This window comes from Elaeis guineensis, chromosome 1, assembly GCF_000442705.2.
Source record: "Elaeis guineensis isolate ETL-2024a chromosome 1, EG11, whole genome shotgun sequence".
In the NCBI taxonomy this organism is placed as follows: Eukaryota; Viridiplantae; Streptophyta; class Magnoliopsida; order Arecales; family Arecaceae; genus Elaeis; species Elaeis guineensis.
The window spans coordinates 183,701,020-183,723,242 of NC_025993.2; the positions used below are offsets into that span (position 1 = coordinate 183,701,020).

At 37.1% G+C, this 22,223-nt stretch overlaps 2 protein-coding genes across 5 annotated transcripts; one reads left to right on the forward strand and one right to left on the reverse strand.

The window, feature by feature from the left end:
• Positions 1-1,850: 1,850 nt before the first annotated feature.
• LOC105040088 (pto-interacting protein 1) lies at positions 1,851-9,725 on the forward strand. 3 transcript variants are annotated; one of them, XM_010916462.4, is made up of 8 exons: positions 1,851-2,028; positions 3,361-3,470; positions 4,539-4,789; positions 4,862-4,988; positions 7,773-8,046; positions 8,192-8,324; positions 8,477-8,563; positions 9,298-9,725. In XM_010916462.4, exons 2-8 carry the CDS (start codon positions 3,386-3,388, stop codon positions 9,427-9,429), a joined length of 1,089 nt encoding a protein of 362 aa, XP_010914764.1. In that variant the 5' UTR covers positions 1,851-2,028; positions 3,361-3,385; the 3' UTR covers positions 9,430-9,725. The 3 variants fall into 3 exon arrangements, with proteins under 3 accessions (XP_010914764.1, XP_073106783.1, XP_019703925.1); XM_073250682.1 differs by having other exon boundaries at positions 1,855-2,028; positions 3,365-3,470; XM_019848366.3 differs by having other exon boundaries at positions 1,855-2,005.
• An 802-nt stretch (positions 9,726-10,527) lies between these two features.
• LOC105040089 (probable receptor-like protein kinase At5g18500) lies at positions 10,528-21,019 on the reverse strand. Of its 2 annotated transcripts, none has more exons than XM_010916465.3 (8): positions 20,586-21,019; positions 18,385-19,077; positions 18,153-18,257; positions 17,739-17,861; positions 17,190-17,360; positions 16,896-17,025; positions 13,072-13,281; positions 10,528-11,030 (listed from the first exon to the last, which is right to left on the reverse strand). In XM_010916465.3, exons 2-8 carry the CDS (start codon positions 19,056-19,058, stop codon positions 10,896-10,898), a joined length of 1,548 nt encoding a protein of 515 aa, XP_010914767.1. In that variant the 5' UTR covers positions 19,059-19,077; positions 20,586-21,019; the 3' UTR covers positions 10,528-10,895. The 2 variants fall into 2 exon arrangements, with proteins under 2 accessions (XP_010914767.1, XP_010914768.1); XM_010916466.4 differs by having other exon boundaries at positions 20,518-21,019.
• Positions 21,020-22,223: the final 1,204 nt, after the last annotated feature.

Genomic DNA, 22,223 nt, shown 5'->3' on the forward strand with positions numbered 1-22,223 from the left:
TTCCGGCATATGATGGATATGATGATTGATTCTTTTTTATCAAGTTTTGATAAATATGCTTCCATATAGATCTTTCTTTCCATTTATTTGTAAATTTTATGGAAAGATGATTTCGCTTTAGATGTAAAACTAGGAGGGGATATTTACCAAAGATAAAAGTAGGATAGAAGGACATGCAAGTTTGCATGGACGGCATTCTAAGAGATTGAAATATATATTAAGATTTATTGTTGATTTTTTTAGGAGCATATGCTTTTTATTAGTTTATTTACTCTATTTATTTGTGATGTGGAGGACCACACTTGGGTGACCAAGTTTTCAATTTGGTATCATGATTTTGCCGCATGTGTTGAAAATCGACGCATGAAATAAGTGATATTGTTCGACGTCCGATGGAATTGAAGATGCCATCTTTCACGTGGATCGCATTTTGAGTGAATCCAGATTCTTGAGACCATGTAAATGAAAAATATTAAGTTGGGGTGTGCAAAATCGTAGGACGAATAATTGTTGGCATTTGGCACCAATTGTACCAGTGGCCACATGACCTGCAACATAGTGCAACACAATAAAAAGCAACCGTTTCATCATATGCCTTGTGCAAGAGATTGCATCTAGTGCCCATCTTGATAATTCTTGCACATGGTGTACCTCTTAGCTTTCTTTCCCATTGAAAGGAATATGATCCCCACTAACCTCGAGAGAAAGTTGCAATGATGGCACGGATCTAGGCATGAAAGTTACTCATGATGCTTGCCTTCAGTACTATTATTGAGTAGCAAAGTCAAGGGATAGGTGGCTTCTCATCTTGTGAGTTCAGAGCTAGATCTAACAAGGTCCATACACTTATCTTGGCACCTCAACTGAGGTTGGTGGCTTCTCATATTGTGCACATAAAAAAATATTTAGTACTGGCCCACACACTAACTTTAGCATGTGAACTAAGGTGCAAGGAACGTAAACCTTCTCCAAGCTATCAAGGTCGTTGCAGCATTGCCCATTTAATTTAGCCCACTCTTATAAACAACATCTTTCATATTTTAACTCTCTCATTCCATTCCATGTACCTGAATGGTGTTTTTCAGGTACAAACCCGACATTGTAATTAGGAAGATATATTTGCGTTGTGCTACTTCACCTTTACATGTCTTATACGTGGAAGAAAGCCATTATATTACACAATGGCAAAAATTCCAGAGACCTACATCAAGGCATACCGGAACCATGTCAATTGTATGTTATTTGTGCCAAGTCTCATTCTTAAATTTTGTTGCAGATATCGTACTATTATTTATGGGTTGTGCAACGTTTTGTCTTACTGGTGTTGAAGTGGTTGGTCCATGTCAATGCAGACGCCTGTGTGCGTCCAAACGAGATATTACTGCGAACCTGCGTTTGGAAGAATAATTAAAGTATGACACAAACGCTATCTTTTAAGACCAAACGATATCTTTGATTTAATTAACGAAGCTTTTAAGATAATTTTATACCTTTCTTTTTTTTTTTTTTCGCAGAGTATTGCCGTGCACTGGTCAAAATGTAAAACAAAATAGGACGAAGAAACTGTCGAGACCAAACCCGACAGATATCTATTTTGGCAACAAACAACGCGTCCGTGTGGTCCCCGCTTGTATCTCAACCAAAATGGATATTTCTCAAAAAAATCTTGCAATTTTGTGCGTTAAGTTTTTTTAGGAAGAAAGAGTCCGTGATATTTGGTCAGGTAACCGCTCGCTGCCTGAAACATGGAGAACGACAACCGTCGGCGATTTAGAGAGCGGAGTCCATGCGGGGTAAACGTACGGGGGCGTGACGGTAACAGTAGACTTGTCGTAGTACGAGAGGTTCCAAGCGTTCTCTTTCCCCGCTGTCTCCCACTGCCTACAGAGGAGCGACTCCTCCGCCATCTTATCCTGCGCCTCGCCCGCTATCTTGCGCGCCGCCGCCGGCCTCCAACCGGATCATCGCCAGCACCGCCTGCTTCGCCGCCCCTTCTTGAGAAGCGGTAGGTTGGTGGCGAAGAAGAAGGTTAGATTGCTGTTCCAAGATTCCCGATTCTTTTCGGTGAAAACGTCGGGTTTGTGATCGGTCTTTGAGCGATTCTTTAATCTTTTTGGACTGATTTCCAAGAATTAAACCCGTGGACTCTAATTGGTTCTTCTTGATCTCATTCTTTCTGTGAACTCGCTCACTTTTGGATTTTTGCATCAATGGAAAATTTGAGGCGAACAGAGAGTGATGAGAGTGAGAAAGAAGGCAAGAATCTACGTTTGATCACCACTCGGAATTGGAGAGTTGTCTTGTAGGTAGCAGTGGATATAGAAATAGAAATGATCACAGCGATAACTTTGATGATTCCCCCTCTGTTTTATCTTGCAAAGATCGCTTTTTTCAAGATTTGGTTTGGGCATTTGATCCACTAGGTTCTGAAGTTTTGTTTTTTCTTCCTTTTTTTTTTTTTTAAAGTGATATCTACCCAATTTTGTGTTTTCCTGGTTTAGTCCTCAGCTTTTTCCATGACCAACGCCACTTTGACCATGGCCCACTTGTTCTTATTGGTCATGGGTTTCACTTTCATCTTGTTTTTGCTGTGGTACTGGAATAAGAAAGCATACGAACTTGCTCCATTGCTCCATACAAAATAAATTGCTTTTACAAAGATGAGTGTTGATACATAGTATGTTCATTTCAATATTAATTTATCTGATACGAATTTCGAACTTTAAGAAGAGTTAAGATGTCATGGAGGACTAGATAAATAGAGATGTTATTTTGCAAGAAAACACAAAGGAGGCCAAGTAATGAATGCTTGTTGTATTCGGCAACATGGTGTTTCATGAAGAATCATGAAGAATTTTGCCGAGATGGTTGTTTCAACCGGTTATAAGACAAAAGAAATGACGGTTCATGATCTTACGGTATCAATCATTGCAGGTTTTGCGCTACTGTGGCTATCCTTTCATGCAAATGGCAAGTCTTTTCCCTAAAAAAAGAAGGGGCAAAAGGCATATCTGGAAGCTCAGTGAGATGATGGGATTGGACCTGATGACCAATTCTTTGAAAAGCATGGTTTTTGATTCTTGTGATTTTTGCACAAATACATTGTTTTCTTTCATCACAAAATTTATCTAATACCATGGGAAATCTATATTCAGAACAAACAGCAATAAGGTTTCCTCGCCTTCAGGAGGTATCATCTGTATCAGGAATTCATGATTTCTTCTCTATGGATCATTATCTCCTTAATTATATTCTCAATCATTATCCAATTTTTTGAAAATAGAAGCCTGTTATGGCTGGTTAATTTTTTACATGCATGCTTTCTCTGGTTAGAGCTGACATAGTTGATGGCTTATGAAGGTAGTTGCTTCAAGGGAGACAAATCATGGCATGCTTTTCATGGTGTGGACGAAATGTTAGTCACCTAGATACTGACAGTGGGGGACCATTTACTACAAGCAATGTATCAGGTACTTTCATTTGCTGTGCTTGCCACAGGTTTGTGCTCGTAAGATCAAACCAATGCTGATATTATTTGACCTTAAATTTAATTGGAAGTGCTCAAATGAAGTAGCATGGCTTATTGATGCCAAAATACTTATGGCATATGGACCTGTATAGGTCGAGCATTTCTTTTGACCATTTAACCTAAAGTGATATATGCCTGAAGGGCAAATAGAAAGTTTTATGCTGAGGTTTTGTATTCAGTCCTGGCAATTGTTTCATTATATATATGAAAGTCTGACCTAAACTAAAACCATGGAAAACTTGATAGTTAGAAATATGCTTGGTACTGGAGTAGTGTTTCAGTGACTGCATTACAGATGGAACTTATATAGGCTGACTAGCATTTAGCTTTGCCTTTTCACCCTTTTGTGCATGGTATGAGAAAGCATGCCTGATGCTTTATATTTAATGGAGCTTTTGCATCTCTGGTTTTATTAAATTAAAAGCTTGTGATGGATGATCTTAAAGAATGCATGATGATGGAGAAAATAATGTATACTTCAATTTTTTCTTTGATAAATGGTCTCAACTAAGCTGGAGTGACTGATTATGAAGACTATCTGCCTATCTGTTCTTGACATAATTTTCTTTTACAGCCTGCCAAAAACATCTCAAAATTTTGCTTATTACTTTATGCAGTTTTTCCTGAACACCTATTCACCGTTATAAACTTTTCAAGGAAGTGATGAATTATGGTTGTGCATCAATGTCTATAACTTCCAATGTTATTTCCTCTTTTACGTGGTTTGTTTGTGAAGAATGCTTATGCTGGAGGTTCTGTTTAATCTGTTAACTAATTAACTGACCCCAAAAGCTTAAGCTAGTAGGAAAGGGTCAACAATGTATATCAAGCTTTGCTATTCTTGTCAAACAATTTTTTCTTTTTTTTTTTTTAAAGAAATTCCATGCCTATTTTGGAAGCATGGTCCCATATTTTCTTACAATATTTCTAATAGATGTGTTTCTTGGTTTAGCTTTTTCTGTACATAAGCTTTATTGTTTACACATACATGTTTGGAAACATCATGCAGGCCATGTTGGAGTTAATGGTGGCTCAGATCCTGCTCCTAGGGGTGCTCAAAGTGTGAGACTGCAGCCTATTGCAGTCCCTGCCATTCTTCTGGATGAAATAAAGGAAATTACAAAAAATTTCAGCAATGAAACTTTAATTGGAGAGGGTTCTTATGCTAAGGTGTACTATGGTGTACTGAAAAGTGGGGAAAAATCAGCCATAAAAAAATTGGATGCCAGTAAGCAGCCTGATCAAGAATATTTGGCACAGGTTTGATAACTGTTCCTAAAACTTGCATACTTTAAATTGGATTTGCACATCCACTCATAGGGGGCTTTATAGGTATCCTTGGTGTCAAGGTTGAAGCATGAAAATGTTGTACAGCTACTTGGCTATTGTGTTGATGGAAATCTCCGTGTTCTTGCATATGAGTTTGCCACTATGGGATCCCTTCATGATATTTTACATGGTAAGTAATGATCATATGCAGTAACTGTATTCAGGGTCTTTTCTATAACATTTTGTATTGACAGACATATTTTCAGTTGTTTGGAGAGTTAATAAAAGATAATCTTTTCATCTTTATTTTAATTGTGATAAGTTGTAAGGACTGTAAACCTCATGCGGTCAAATGCGAGGAGGAAAAGAAAGGAAGCATCTTTGCATTCCTTTGCTATTATCAAAAAGGTGCTCCATATTTAGACTTATGTGTCATCATTAAACTAACTCCTACAAACCTCAGTGGCCCAGTTATCTATGCTTATTAACCAATGGTTGTCCAAAATATTTCTTTAAAAACTGGAAAGAGTTTTTGAATAGAAAATCAATTCCACCCTACATATTCACAATTTTATGAGAGACATTTTGAAGAATGTTGACTTGAGCTGAAATCACTTGTTTTATTTAGTGTTCATGCGTATCTCAATGACTTGTATCCCATCAACTTACAAGGAGACATGAAATTATGTTGCTAATTTAGTGCTTGAAGTGATATTGTCACCATACTTTCAGGACCCTTGGGTCTGGAGATTAAACACCTTCATCATGTTCACTTGATCGACTCTTCTATCTCTCATGGAGTTCAGTGGCATGATCTTTCTTGTGTGAGGTAAAAAACAATATTCATTATCTTCCCACCAACTATGCTTCAATCTTTGAGGTTTTTATTCGGAATCTTGAGGACTTAGCTTATGTATAAAGGAGTTTCCTGTAGAAGTGTTGATGGTGGTAAGAACTACTGTTGCTGATTTCAAATCCATGTGCACATTATTGATGGCGCCAATGGCTTGAGGACCTTTACAGTAGGCTTTGTTACTATAGAGCTGTGAGGTTTTGATAGTTTGAAATTTGAATGTCAAACAATGATCAAAATAACATGCTTGATTACCTATTGTGAGTAGAAAGCTACACGATTAGGCCTTGTTTGGCATTGCTTTTGGAGGGCTTGAAAATGCTTCTTAGAGGGTCAAGAGCTCTATTGGATGATTTTGAGGTATTTGGTAAAAATTTTGAATCATGCCCAATACTTTATCCCTTGCTCCTGCATAATGCTATCCAAATTAGCCTTGAAGTATCCACACTTGACAACATGGATATTGGTATGACATTTGGGCATGGCCTTGTGAGAAGAGATTCTCAGATATTGAAAGGATCTGACATTTAGACAGCTACCCACACCCAACACATGTTCCTGAGCCCATGTAATATAGCTCTTGCAAACACTTTGCTACTTCCCCTCATAAATTTTAAAAGTTCCTCCAATCAATATGCTTTTCCTTGTAGTATATCATCTCCTGATGGAAGAACCAAGTAGTATCTAAGTTCACCTCAATTTGATGGTGATCAGTTTGCTAGTTTAATATTGCTTGGTCTTGGATATTGGAACGTGCACTACAGCATCAAATGTTTTTGAGGGGTGAGGATAAATTGACAACGTTGACTCATCGCTGTTCCCTGTCATCTTGACATGACCTTGCTTATTATAAGCTTTAGGCTCAGATTCATCACAAATCCAGAGTCTCTGGAGTTGGGCATTTTGTTCTCAGTAGAAGATTGAGAACACGGTTCCTCTGGCTTTAATTTATTTTATTTTTGGACCTAGCTAGTAAAAAAGGATATCCACTGCATGAGGCTCTCACCATTGTGGGGTCTGGATATAGTTAGATATATGTAGCCTTACCTCTGTGTGCGGAAGAGGCTGTTTCTATGTTTTCAGCATGTGACACCCAAGTTATAATGGAGCAACTTCACCTTTGCACCAAGGCCTGCCCTTTTGGATCTAGCTATTAATCAAACAAATTTTTAGAGTTTGTCAAGATTCTTCATTTTTGTCTTGCCATCCTCAAAATCTGTGCAACACTTAGTTGACTTAAATACCTTTATTTACAAAGTTACCATAATTCATCATGGACTGCTAGAATAATATCGTCAGAAGAATTGTACTAAAGGATTGTAAAACAACCCACATGATTTCAACAGAGCCCATGGAATACAACCATCTGACTGAATCAAATCAGACCCCTGGGTTTCATTTCAGACAAACTTAACTGGCCTACAAAATTATGAGACCTAGGACTGTTGACTCCTAGTACCATCTTGAGGGTTTCCTTTTACTTAGACGTGCTGCATTCTGATGGCCCTTCAGAAGGAATCTGGGCATGTGTTAGTAAGCCTTGCCTCAGAATGTTAAAGTAGACTTTTGTATTATGTATTGCTAAGACAATAAAGGACATGCCCGGGTCAGGTATTTGCACCATCTTCAGCTTGATAAATATTATTTTGAAATGCTTTTTGTTGGATAGTGGAGTTGCACTTCGGAATGGAGAATTGGGGGGTTGGGATTCTCCAGTTCCATGCCTGCTTGTAGTGCTTTTCTGTAACTAAGTCGGTCTGCTATGCATTTGTATAGACACCATGATGTAAACTTGTAAAGTAGTGCAACAAGTGCCAAAAAGCATATTGCTTTTAAGCAAGGATGTTGCTTTTGTGTGAGCATTCAAACACCTATTTTAAAGAAATTTACCAAAATATTTGTTTGGGTATGCTTGCCTGTTGCAGATTGCATTTAACCATATTTAAGGGTATATATTAAGAACTTATCACACTGAATCATGAACATGAATGCAACTAAATTTCATTATTATTTGAAGAGATTCATCTGTTAAGATGTTTCTCTGTTATATTTGGTTTGAAATAATGTCCACATGTTCTAATCAACAATACGAGTAGCATAATGCATGATTCACAAGTACAGGACGGAAAGGCGTTAAAGGAGCACAACCAGGTCCAGTTTTGTCATGGGCACAGCGGGTGAAAATTGCTGTAGGAGCTGCAAGAGGACTTGAATACCTACATGAGAAAGTTCAACCTCGTGTTATTCATCGTGACATTAAGTCCAGCAATATACTTATATTTGATGATGATGTTGCGAAAATAGCTGATTTTGACCTGTCAAATCAGGCTCCTGACATGGCAGCACGTCTTCACTCTACTCGTGTTCTTGGAACCTTTGGTTATCATGCTCCAGAGTAAGTTTTTCCAGATCTTGGGTAAAAGTTCAGGATAATTTAATACTTGCCCCTTCTTTTCTCTACCCTTGACTCTGTGCCTTATTCATTATTCATATTTTCGATGTCTTCAACTTAAGGCTTTTTTCTCCACCTGGGGTGTCAGGTATGCAATGACAGGACAGCTTAGTTCCAAGAGCGATGTTTACAGCTTTGGTGTTGTTCTTTTGGAGCTTTTGACTGGTCGTAAACCTGTGGATCATACACTACCACGAGGCCAGCAGAGTCTTGTAACATGGGTATGCATTTGCTCCTCTTTCCTTCATTACTATGTATATGTTATGATGTTTCCAAAGTTGTTTACTGCTTTATCCTTTTGTTTCTCATGGTATCTGAATGACGATTAACTTCGTCTATATCACGGACTAGTTAACATGTTGATCATGTGCAGGCAACACCAAGACTTAGTGAAGATAAGGTAAAGCAGTGCGTGGATGCAAGGCTAGGAGGAGACTACCCTCCTAAGGCCGTTGCAAAGGTAATTTTTTTGAGATTCCATGTTGCTCTCGCATTTTTCTGGAGGTTTGTTCCTGGCTGGAAGCGTATAATATCTAAGGAATTTTTTTCCCAAGTATCTTCTATTTCTCTTTTTTCTATTCTGCTTGATGTTTTGTAAACTGACTCTTACAATGGCTTGTTCTAATGCATCAAAACGCATCCCAATTTTGTTAAGATTTTGTTTTGTGAACGTATCAGTTGCTACGGTTAACCGCAAAGGTTAAAGGCCACTTTTTTAAAGTAGGTTCTTCAAAAGGGGTTCCCTAACCAGCTTGTCAATAATGGTATAAATCTTGAGAACTCCTTTGGTGGCATTGACTGCAAAAGGCAGTTATTTTTTAGTTGCTGACACATGTACATTCGGTAGTCTTAAGTTCAACCTTTAAGGACATGCAAGCTCATTGTTGAGATGTATCTGACTAGTGCTAGCATTGCAATCATAAATACAGGAAATAGTTTGCATGTTATACCAATCATGTTGTTTTCTGTGATGAAATTGCATTTTTGTTGTTACACAGAAGTATGAATTGTTGTTGTTTCTAGGTTCCTAATTATATAGCGGATGCAAGTAATCAGATAGACTCTTTTGATTTGTAAATAATGACCATTCATACTTTCTATTTCTATGACCATTCATGTGGAATAATTTTTTAATGCAGATCTTCTATTTCTTATTATTTATTGTTTTTCCCCCTTTTTTCATGTTGGAAACAGTTGGCTGCAGTAGCCGCTTTGTGTGTGCAGTATGAAGCTGATTTTCGGCCAAACATGAGCATAGTTGTCAAAGCTCTCCAGCCTCTCTTAAATACTCGGTCCGGCCCTCCTGGTCAGGCACCAGGATTGTGAAGCCATTTCTTCTCATTCTTGTTCCTGGCACGTAGCAGAATTCGGTGTGCGGAGCTTGTTTGCTGACAAACATGGGCATTGTCATCAAAGCTATTTGGCCTTCGTTAGTGAGATCCGAGACTATAAAACCTCTCCTGCATTTTTGTTTATTGCTTGTGGCAGAATTCGGCTGCTGAGCTTGTTTGCTGGCTGCTTCTAGGTTGTATATTGTTGCTAATGAAACTGCAATTATTTGAGAAGCTAATGTTATGATTGAATAAGAATTATAATGATATCTTTTGCTGGTTTCGTGTTCATTTATGTGCCCGTCTTTTGGATGCCTTCAGATGTGGTAGTTTTGGCTAGATGGATGGTTAGTTTCATGCGTGCTGAAGAATGGTACTGTCGCATCATCTTGAAGCCTGACGCAGCAAAAGAGAAAAAAAAAAAAGGAAACCCTCTTGGTTTGATATTCTCCCATGGAACTCTCAAGCTGGTCTGAAACTATTTCCGTGTGTATTATGTAGGCTTGCTGGATACCATTTTGAAGGCAGAAATGCACACACACAGAAAGAGAGAGAGAGAGAGAGAGACTGAAAGATATGAAAACGACAAAAAGAAAGGAGTAGAAATCTGGTGATTCAACCGCTAGGCCTTGTGAGTTTTTTTTTCCCAAAGGACGTGCATGAGCTGTTTGGTAGAAAGCAAGTGATTCAATCACAAGCATTTAGCCGACGATAGTCATGCAGCGGGACAATAGACGAGACCATAAGTGGCTTGCTGACTTGATGCCCATCAACGCTTCACAGTCTCAACGGTCGGTGCAATACCTTATTTAGTGTAGCCGCGAAGCGGTGTCGCAGTTACAATGTGTGGATCCATCTACAACATTTATATCATCACCAGCATCTGGCTGATACAGATCAGCTGTGTTAAGACGCGAGCCTTTGTTGACATCACTCAGCGACCCAGGGACTACAAGAACAAGATCCAAGCGGAATCCGAGAAAACATTTGAAACTTGGGTTAAACGTTTAAGAAAATTGCTGGTTGAAGACGCAAAATACCATCATAAGAAATCAGTTTGGATAAATTTGGAATTGTCCCAAATTTCGAGACATAAGTGCAAGGGAAAGAGCATTTCTCTGATAGATTTGAATATAGTGGTGGCTTCATTCTCTTCAGCTACAATCACATTCACAAAACAATTTCCCAATTTAGAAAAACAACGCAATCCTCATGAAGCTAAAACCTGTACACACACTGTTTGAAGTATTATGAAGCACCATACATACATCAAAACAATTCTCTCTACAAGAAAAATATGGAATAAGGTGGAAGTACTTGGATTCTCAAGTTGCCCTTGATCTGAACTCTGGACATAGCCTACCAGTATGAGAATGATGAGTTGCAGAGACCCAGAAAAGCAGCAGATTCAAAGAATGCGAGCAATTAGACATGGAGACATATCCTAAAATTCCTGACAGCTCATTTTGTTGGAGATTGTCTGTTCCTTGTGCCTACAGGCTTTGAATCTGGGTTGTCGCTTTTGTCTGTGTCAGAGTTTTCCCTCTGGGATTCTATTTCTGTGCTCCCAGCCCGATTTCGCCGATGCCTTCGATCCTGCAAAGTCTCAAAGAGGGCTTATTCAGATTATTCATAACATCACAAGAATAGTAGAGCTGGTACAATGCCTTCCAGCTCATTCGAAGGAGAATTTTGAAAAAGTAGAGCATCACGGTATCACACAGTTGACAGAATATAAAATATAAACTTAAGTTAGAAGGTGATTATTGGTCATATATCAAGTACATCAAGATACATGGAGAATTCTAATTGGCAGGGCTGTATGTGAGGAAAGCAGATCACAGTCGACATTTCAGGTAAACTTCAAGACAGGAAACGTCTATGCTGTATAAAACAAAAAAATATATACACTGAAACTTTGGTTGCATGGAATAGGATTCACAATCGGATAATCAGACAAAGTCCAGCATACATAATAGAGCAATGTCAGCAGATTAACATAACATTAACAGGTAAGCAACATACTTTAAATTCATCTTTTTTTTCTCTTACGAATAGATTTTAAAATGTTCAACATAGATATGACTGCCCAACTTATTCATCTAACAAATCATCCCACGCAAAGGGGAGGTGTCCGAGCCTGCATGTGGTTGAATCTCTCTTAGTCGGACAATTCTATAAAACACATTCACATTGTTTAGTGATGATACATCCTCCAAGAGGCCACATTTACCCATCAGCATGTTGCATTATAAGGTCGTTGTCAAATTTATCCTTTGGTTGGAGTTGCTCAAAACATTCAAATCAGTGTTAGCTGTTTTAATTCAATGACTGGTCAAAGTCCCGAATAGCTGTAGATATAGTTATAAAAATCGGCCCAGATACCGAACTGGTAAAGGGTCTGGTCACTGGTTCAGTGTTCCCAGGTTAATTGATAAGATCTGGTTATATTAAAAATATTTAATAAATTTAAAACATTTAAAAATAAATAATAAAATATTATTAGAAAAATATGTATAATCAGGGATAAATTTTTATCTTAAATACTATCCTTTAAATTGCATGGGTCTATATTTTTCACTGCTTTTCAATTGTAAGAAATACAAAATAATCAAGAGATCCTCTACGTTTTAGAAAATACTTATATATAACGTAGAAAAATATGTAGAACTTACTGATATTTTTAGTTTTAAAAATATCAAAAAGAATATAATGAAAAATACTTTTTTTTTTGGGGGGGGGGACGCCATTGTATGAACAAAAGAATTAATTTTCTATGTCACGAACTGTAGAGCTTACTGCATTTTTTGAAAAAAAAAAATTGATATACTTTTTTTGATTTTATAAGAAACATATTTATTTTAAGGGAAGAACTCATTATGAAAAATGGTAATGTGCATGAAAGAACTGTTACATATATATTTGAACTATTACAGTATATCATAAGTGAATTTTATCACGGTGGCTGAGTGGCTTGTGTACTTTTTTTGATTAGGCAGCGGATCAAATCTGGTGCTGACATCTTTTCTGTTATAATTTTGTACTCAATCGAGCATGTCTGGACCACCTGGTTCACCAGATTTTTTTCCAAAAACTGGCAAGGCTGATGCTTTTCAATGAGTCCAACCGAAGTTCCAGTACTCAGAAGAAAGCAGAGCAGCCAAGGGTCCCGTTTCACCTGTTTTCAGTCGAACTGGCCAGTCCAGGCTGGTTTTTGTAACTATGACAATAGAGATTAAAGCCCAATGAAGAATGCTGTTGTATTATTCCATAACATTTCTAACCTATATGAAGGCATACAATTACATAATGTTTTCTTTTCAACTTGATCGTGGTTCTATTGCAGTTTTAGTTTAGCAATAATAGTTCTGATCTTTTCCACAACCTATGATAAATGGGCTTCAAGCATCTTAACTATCACTTTCAGATCAAACTAAAGGCTTATTTCTTCTTTCACTAATCCCTGACACTATACTAAATTTGGTCTCCAGTTGATATGTGTATAGCAATTACCAATTAGGAACAAGAAATGTTAATGCTGCTCACCAAATTTACGTAGATGACTGCCTTATCAGCTACCATCAATGTCTATAATGTGAACTAAGCTGCAATTAATACAAGGCATCAGAACTCAAACCTCGCGTGGTATCGGCTCATCAGATTCTAGCATCCGGACAACCTGACCCATCTTTGGTCTCTTCTCTGCATCTGGATCAACACACCTTAGGGCTGTCAGAAGGGCACGTTTGAGGGCTCTGGTAGATGGCCTTGTCTCTATACTTGGATCCACCACTTCTTCTGAGCGCCTGCTGCCTACCATCATTTTAAGCCAATCAACTAGATTCACCTGCAAACAACATGACAGCATACCTGTGAGAAGCGGAAGATACCAGCAAAAGGCATTCCAAATTTTAAGCTCACATGGAACATGAAAGCATAAGCTTTCTTTTTTAAAAAAAAAAAATAAAGAAAGAAAGGCACTTTGAGGCAGTTACACACATTATGTCACAGAACACATTGTGTGACCAAACATAGTGAGGGAATGGCTGCTCTAAAAGAAACATGAATTTCCACAAAGTGAGTATATTGAATGATATAAACATAATATGTATCTTAAAAGGCCAAGCCAAACACATATAAAAGATGTGCATGGGATCTATAAATCACAGTGCAAGATAATTTACACACCACATGCTTAATTATTACCTCAGTACTTTCAAAAGCTTATTAAAATTGAGTCCACCAGAGAGAAGTCTCAAAATGAGATACCTAGTACTGTACCATATTTGGATCAATCTAGAAAGCTTAGCACTCCTGAATATGAAGAGTGATTAAACATCTTACAGATTAATCTATCAGTGTTTTTTCGGTTTACAAAAAGAAAGCTTAATTACTTTAAAAACCTTAGACTTTTTGGAGGTTTTCATTTTTATCCTGAACTTCGATTCATTACAATCAGATCCTTAAACTTTTATAATATTACAATTTCTCCCCTAACTCCCTGAGTGCTATTTTCATCAGACGACCGTGACAGAAATGTCACGTGCTATCATGTGATACGTAATGGAAGCTGATGTGGAATCCTGAACACCTTCCTTGTTTCTTCGTTTTAGCTAGGATTTCTACTTCCAATTTCATCACTTTCTCTCAACCGCTACCTCTTCTAAAACTTCACCACCTTCTACACCACCATCGACACCTCCGTCTATACCATCACCATCTCTAAACCTTTCTCCATGGAGGCCACAATCACCACCAAGACTGCTTCCATTACCATCCTTTTTATCAAGTGTTGAAAATTTTGAATTTTGAGGTCACAGAGATCTTAGTGGTCTCCTTTTTTTTGTTATTTACATTTGCTTGAGAAATTGTGTGATTGATAGGATTTCTGGGTTTGTAATGATTCGAATTATTGGTTCGTTTGATTGGTAGCTAATCTTATAAACTCACAAAGCTAATCTTAGAGAATCTAAATTTTAAAAGAAACCATGAAGAAGATGAGAACAACCAATCCTAATCCTCTGTGCTTTGTTCTCTCTTCTTTTTCTCAAGTGGGTCATGCTCCAAAAAGATGGAGGAAAAATAATAAAATGAAAAGTAAAAACCATAGCTAAAAGGAAGAAATAGGGAAGAAGTAGTTTAGGTTTTTACGTCAGCTAATTTTATGCTACGTCAACTTCCACTGTGTCAGATAATAGCACATGACATTTCCATCACGGTCGTTAGACGGAACTAGCACTCAAGAGAGAAATTGTAATATTATAAAAGTTTGAGGACCTAATTACAATGAATCAAAGTTCAGGATAAAAATGAAAAGCCCCAAAAAGTCTAAGGTTTTTCAAGTAATTATGACTCATTCCATTCTACAGTCATGTCCTTCATCACAACTTTTTTCTTCTCTTCCCATCAATTAGCTTTAGGATATCCCAGGTCCATCTCTTTCCTTATGCACAAAAAAATCCCGATCACATTCCACAGTAAAGTCACACCGTTACCAGAATCAATGTTTTATTCATATTGCTGTTACATGTGCTCGATGACTAGATAAAACCCATCTAACAAATATTCTTACGTCTCAGAAGCAAATAATGATCTGTGTATTCAGATCATAGCATATGCACCAAAGCCTATACCTCAAACATTTATAGAATTAAGACCCTCCTCACCCCAAAACACATACATGCACGCACACGCCCATAGAGAAAAGAGAGGGGGGGCACGACACGCTGTTAGTCTGTTGTCACCATGTTTGGTCCCGTGGAAGTCACCCAAACCCCTAACATGCAAGTGTTCCTCAATGATTCAAGTTTTACACTCTTCTAGTCTCTCATCAATAAAAAACATACCACAAGGGTTTTTATCCAAGCTATTAACCTTCTATATATCTAAAACATGTAAGAAGATCTCCAACTTCTTCTATATAGCCCCTTAGCTGTACTTTTATAAGGTAACTAGGCTGCACAAATAAATATGTATGGTTGCTTCTAATATAAACAAGAGAACGGAGAAAAGAAGAAAGACATAAAACTGCCATAGGCACCTAATGTGCACCTGATATGACCCTAGCCATTCCATATATTGTGAAAATGACCCTCTCCTATTGGCAAAGGCTGACCGGCTGAGTTAAAACTCCGCAGCAGGGAAGTCATCCATCCATGGAATTGACTTCCGCCAGATTAAAAAAAGGAGACGGATCCAGATGATCCTTTGCTATTGCACCTCCTGTTCTCCAAATCTTTTCTTAAGCGAAACGTTTTTCTCCAAATCAACACGAAACATGCGTAGGTAGCTTTATATTGCATACAAATGAGCTAAAATATTTGCTCTCAAGAGCATAAAGCATTCAAGCCTATAAATTCCTCTGCCTATTTTTGTGAATGCTCCTGTTATCTTGCCCAATGGCTAAAGTGAAGAATGTGATAATTATTTAATACTACAAAAAGGTGGCACGATGCATGAGGCTCCCACTATTGCAAAGTCTAGTGAGGGCCAGATGTACATAGCCTTACATATGTGAGAGGCTTTTTCCGCATTTGGAACTCACGAACTCTAGGTAACAGTGGAGCATCTTTACCATTGTGCCAAGGCTCACCATCAGTCAATATATAGAAAAAAATTATTTAATACTGCAGGAAAAATCATTTTTAAAGCAGCACAAAGTCATGGAAAACCATACTTCAAGAGGAGAACTTATGTTGAAGCACGCTAAAAATCCAAACAACAAGAGTCTCCCACTTGTAATGATTATAAGAGTTGTCTCAGGAAATAACTAATATTCACAACCTGCATATCTGCAAGTACATGTGCAAAAACTCACTAACCATACACAGAACAACACAAGAAGCAGTTATTTGTAGATGAACCAGCTTTGTCAAATTGTCATAAGAACAAGGTAGAAATCAATGCTTTTACTCAAAAATAGCGCTCCATAATCAAAAAGAAATAGCAATCACTGAGCATTTCAAATCCCATGTTATCATCACTAGAGATTCTGGAATGTTACAGTGAACAAGACACAGAATAGACATGCATAAAGATCAATTCCTACTTTCCTAAATAAGTAAAGCAGCAGTTGAACAAAATTGCTAATAATTTGAAGTTCTAGTCTTAGAATCCCTGTATGAAGCAAAGTGAATCTCTATGAATCTTCAGAAGACAATGTAACAAACTCCTTGCCATCCCTATATTCTGTGGTGACAACCTTTTAATCTAGTCAACGTCATTACAATTTTTTTTCAACAAGAGAGGCAAATAAGGATGCCAATTTGATCTCAGAGAAAAGATTAGAAAAAAAAAAAGCCAAAAAGTGAGAATTGCTGTCTTGCTCTATATAACATACAGAGGTAATTGAAACTGACTGGATGCTAACTTAGCAGACAGCAGACGATGGTGAGCCAATCCTTTTAACTTCTAAGTTATAAAACTAAAGGATATTAAAGTAAACAGCCAGTTCATTACTACCTCATTTGCAGGCCGACCATAATCCACAGGATCCCTCCCTGTAATTGCTTCCAGTAGAACAACCCCAAAACTATAAATGTCACTCTTTTCATTTAGAAGTCCAGTATTAGCATATTCTGGTGCTACATAACTGCAAAAAGAAGAAAGATATGATGCTGAGTCATGAAAATTGATATTCTTATTGCAACCATTTTCCTTTTTCTTTTTTGTTTTTTTTTTTGGTGTACACTGTTGCAGTCATTTTCTATTAACCAACAAAGGCATGGAAAGAACCAGTCCAGACAGAAAACCTACCCAAAGGTTCCCATAACTCGAGTAGTGATATGACTTTTACCAGCACCAAGCAGCTTGGCTAAACCAAAATCTGATACTTTAGCATTGAAATCATCATCAATCAATATATTACTGGATTTGATGTCTCGGTGCACTACTTTTGGTTCAATGGCCTCGTGTAAATAAGCAAGACTGCAGAGACATGTCAAGTTTTACTTAAGTTATTGTTACAGGCGAAAACTGCTTGCAAAGTCAAAAAAAAAAAAAGGAAACATGGTAAGATAGTTGCTAGTTGGATACCAAATTAAGTCAAATATTAGATATTAACTTTAAACGAAATGCAATTGAAAGACAGGTTCTTGTTTTTTTTTAAACAACAGCTTGGTATACAAAATATTGAGAACAAGCTTCAAAATTTACTGGAGAGAGAAATAAGTGCATATATCCTACAGAAATCACAGAAAAAGAAAAAAAAATCTAAAGATAAGATCAAGTTAACAACAAGAACAACAACACAGCAGTAGCAGCAGCAAAAATGAAAACAAATTTTTCAAAAGAATATCAACTCACGCCTTAGCTGTGCCCAGAAGGATCTTTATACGGGCTTCCCAAGTAAGAGAACCGCGCTGGCGCATAGCTCCATGAAGCCATTGTTCTAGATTTCCATTGTTCACATACTCATAAACTAGCATCCTGGATATTTCAGAAATGCATTGGAAAAAGGTGTGTCAGAGATATTGGCACACATGTAATAAAGGGATCTTGATGCTCACAATTGCATTGCAAGTAAAATATCTGCGCATTTCTAGCATAACAAAATAGCAGAAGCAAAAGCAGCAGCAATATAGTTTCAGTTAATAACACTTAAAGGGGATCAACAAAAGAAGAATACGAAGAACAAGAATGCACAAGTTGTTGGCATCTTGTGCCTTATATCACCAAAACCTCCAGAAGAGAAAGCTAAAAATCAAGAAGACAGCTTACCTTTGAGTACCCTCCACACAGTATCCCAAAAGGCGAACTAAATTCTTGTGGCGGACATGACCAATAGCCTCAACTTCCACTCTAAATTCCTTCTCAGCTTGCCCACTAGAAGCCAGAAAAGGTAAAAGATAAATGCATAATAGAAATTGTCTTGTTATTTATTAAAAAAACTTATGAAAGGAACATATAAGCATATCAAAAGTTATTAAAGCCAAACACAATGAAAGCTTACAGATTGTTAAGAAGCTTCTTGACAGCTACTGGAGTACCATTGATAAGTTGACCACGATAAACAACCCCGTAGCCACCCTCCCCAAGCACATTTTCTCTTGAAAATCGATTGGTCGCAAGTTCTAAATCCCTCAGAGTAAACCAGTGACCCCAGCCAAGGTGAGAAAATTCTGGAAGGCCTGTCAAAGGAGAAGGGGCAGTTATAGGGTAAGAAGAAGATTGTCTGTAAACAGCAACTGTCCCTGAACTTCCTTCTTCACCAGATTGGGAGCCACAATCTTTCTCCACATAATGAAATGAGCCTGAATTACTGTTTTCATCTGCATGTCTCGATTTACCCAATCCCAAATGAACCATCACCTTATCTGATTCCTTTTCATTGGATTTGTCATGGATTGTGAGCAGAATCCCGTCGTGAGCAATAAAGTCATTAGCAGAGACTTGCTCCACCCTCACTTCCTTGATTTCCTTCGAAACTGATGGGATTTGGGTGATAGGAAGGTTATTGGAAGCCCTTCTTGACCTCCTCCGACTCCGAGCATTAAGGCATATAACTAGGACAGACAGAACACCCAACATAAAGGCCCCAACACCAATTGCAATTACAACCCATAACTTAAGACCAAAGAGAAAAGTTTTCTCATATAGATGTCCTTTCAGAGAGGGCGACGACATATTTCCAATGGCAAATTTCCTATAGAAAGAAAGAAATGGAATGAAGGATAAGGCTTTTTCATGTTGCTGGAAGAAAGCACAAGATCAATAATAACTCCGCAACACATAAACAAAAAGTATATGCATATAAAAGTTAATCAACCGGTAACTGACAAACTCTAAATGCAATTAACTAGGCATCTAAAGCATAGAATAAATATTATGACAGCAAGTGGTAAGGTCATCACTTTATGTTATCATCAGCAAAGTGAATTCCAGAACGGTCTAAACTACAGCGTTTGATACAAACAAGCCAACATTCTAGTCATTCTTATAATATATCACCATATATTCTGGCTCTGGGTATGCAAAGAAAACAATGAGAAAAGAACATCAAGGGCAAGAAAACTGCACGTGCGCATGATTTCATAGACATGAATACAAGTACTGGAATGAAGACATATTGCTACATATTTCTTTTCTAAAGTAAAATGAAATCACTTTAACAAGTCTATCATAAATTTAGAATAGTTAGACCTACTGTAGCTGATAGTAGATAGATACGAATCAGCGAATCTTTTATAAAAAGAACCGTGCCCATCCCCATCAAATTGGAGATATTAATAAGCAAAGTGCATATAAGATATACAAAGTTTACATGGCACATCATTTAAAAGGAAAAAGCAACAAAACAAAAAGAAAATCAGATCATTCAAGCAGAAACCATCAGTCAAAGGCAGGTTACTTCTTAGCTACGTATAGAAGACTGTCTCACAAGTAGATGCATGTTGAAAATGCAAAAGAAGAGAACAAGAGAAACATCAATTACTTAGCTCACATATCACCATTATTCGTATTTACATAGCAGACAATTCATGCAAAGTAAAATAGACTCCTGCAGAGCAAAAATATCTCTACCAGCATTCCTAATAAAGGCAATAACTCTGAAAAAATACAATACGAACATAAAGGAAGATATCATTCGATATCCTTGTTGCTTCTCCTTTTGCACTCTTCAAATTCTCCAAGCAATTTATAACGGAAGCAACAACAATTTCAAAATAAAACAAAATCCAGAAAGAAATACTTCATAAGGTCAAAACTAACGTGCAAAGGCACCAAAGACCAAAATGAAAATTTTGTTACTAAATCCTTTCCAACCCAGAAACTGTCCAAATCGGACCAAATAGTGGGATGAATGAACAAATCAACCCAAGCATTCTCTCGTTCTCTAGAAAATTCTCAAAAGCCTCATCTTTAAAACCTCTCCCCGTCACAAGAATTCCGCATGTTAATCGAGCATTTTACAACATTATAGCATCTATTAATACCGGGAAACAAGCAATGGCAGCCAGGACCGAAATCCAATTTCCCTCATACAATACCAATCTAGCCTAAGATAGAACGAAAACAAAAAAATTATACATTTTTTCAACCACATTCGATTTCTAGCATCAAATCAAGGCCACATTGCAATCACCTTTAGGACAACGAAGACAAACAACGACCACATCAAAGTAGAAAGTCAAAACTTCCACTCTTCCGTACCTCAAATCCTCAGATCTCCAGAAAGACTCGACCTTCCCCCCCTCTCCCCTCTTCTCCTCGCACCCGCCTCCACAAAGCGGAACCCCCAAACCCTAGAACCGACCAACCGGCGGGAAGCAGGCGCCGCCCCAGACGCCAGGCGCTACAGCCCCATTGCCCCAGGAGATCAGATCCCGTGGAGGGCGGCGGCCGGAAGAAGGATCTACACGGTCGGTGGGGTGCCGGAGACGCCTCGGATCTGAGCTGGGGCGGCGCTCTCTGCGGAGGGAGCAGCTCCTCCGCTGAAATCCTAGCCCTAATTTTAGGAGACGAAAGGAGGCGCCTTGGACGATTTGTAGAGGAGGAGGGGAATGGGACATAGAGAAGGGGGAAAGAGAGAGAGGGGAAGGGGGAGAAGAAGAGATGGAGTTATCAGCGGTAGGTGGTGACGGCAAAGAACAGATGCTTCTCAGTGCAGTAAAAGAGATGGCAGGATGACCTGGAATATTCTTTTTTGGGAAGAAAGAGAAAAGAAGAAAAAAATAATTTGTCTTTTTTTTTCCTTCTTTTTTACTCATGACTTCTTTCTTGTTGGAATGGGGTGAAAAAATGTCAAACTATTTTTATGATTTTTTTAGATAGGGAAAAAGAGTTTTCTTGCACAGAATGTTAAATTTTAATTATTTTTTAAATTAATTAAAATTTAATTTCAGTTATTTATAGTATGAATGAGTGTTAATGAGGTGCATCTTTAGACCATGAAAGCATATAATTAAGATCAATAAGATGCATTAGAGTTATTTATGACATAGCATAGTGTTAGATATATTTTATAGTTATCCATACTGATGGACTAATTTTATTGAGATGGCTTTTTGTTCGATAGCAATGTGCAATTAGGGGGATAAAATAAAATGACTGAAGTAGAAAATATATTTAAAATATAGAGAATAAATCTTCATTCATGATTTATGTTCATCCTTTGATATCAACATGTAATACTGCATAAACCACCTTCATTCAACGTAAAACAGCTGCCGGTCACTGAGTCATTGTAATATATCTTACACTTCCCCCCACCTCCGAAAATTTAAAAGAAAAATTAAAAATTAAAAAAAAAATGCATTTGATAATTTTTTGATTTTTAATTTTTAAAAAATATTTTTATTTTTTTTAATTTTTATTATTAAATAAAAATAAAAAAATAAAAAATATATTTGATAACTACGTTGCTATAAAGTAAAAAGCAATGTTTAATGACGGCAAGTGAAGAGCTCGATGAGAGATAAGAGTTTGGGCTCTTTATTTTCTAATTTGATATTTTAGTTATGGAAAAATAAAAAAAAAAAAATAAATTTTAAAAAATAAATAATTTTTATTTTTCATATAAAATATTTATTTTAATTATTTTAATTTTTAATTTTTATAATATTAATAAATATTATTTTTTGATTTTTATTTTTTAAAAATTAAAAAAATAAAAAAAATATTTTTTTAATCACTAACTAAACGCACCCTAAGCCATTGTTATAAGGACTCTCTAAATTGAAAACTTTTTTTCAGTGATGTGAATGTCCATGTGTCTATGAGAAATCGAAGAAGACAAATAAAAGAAGGCCTATTTATTATATAAAGATGTATCAAAATAGTTATGCTCTA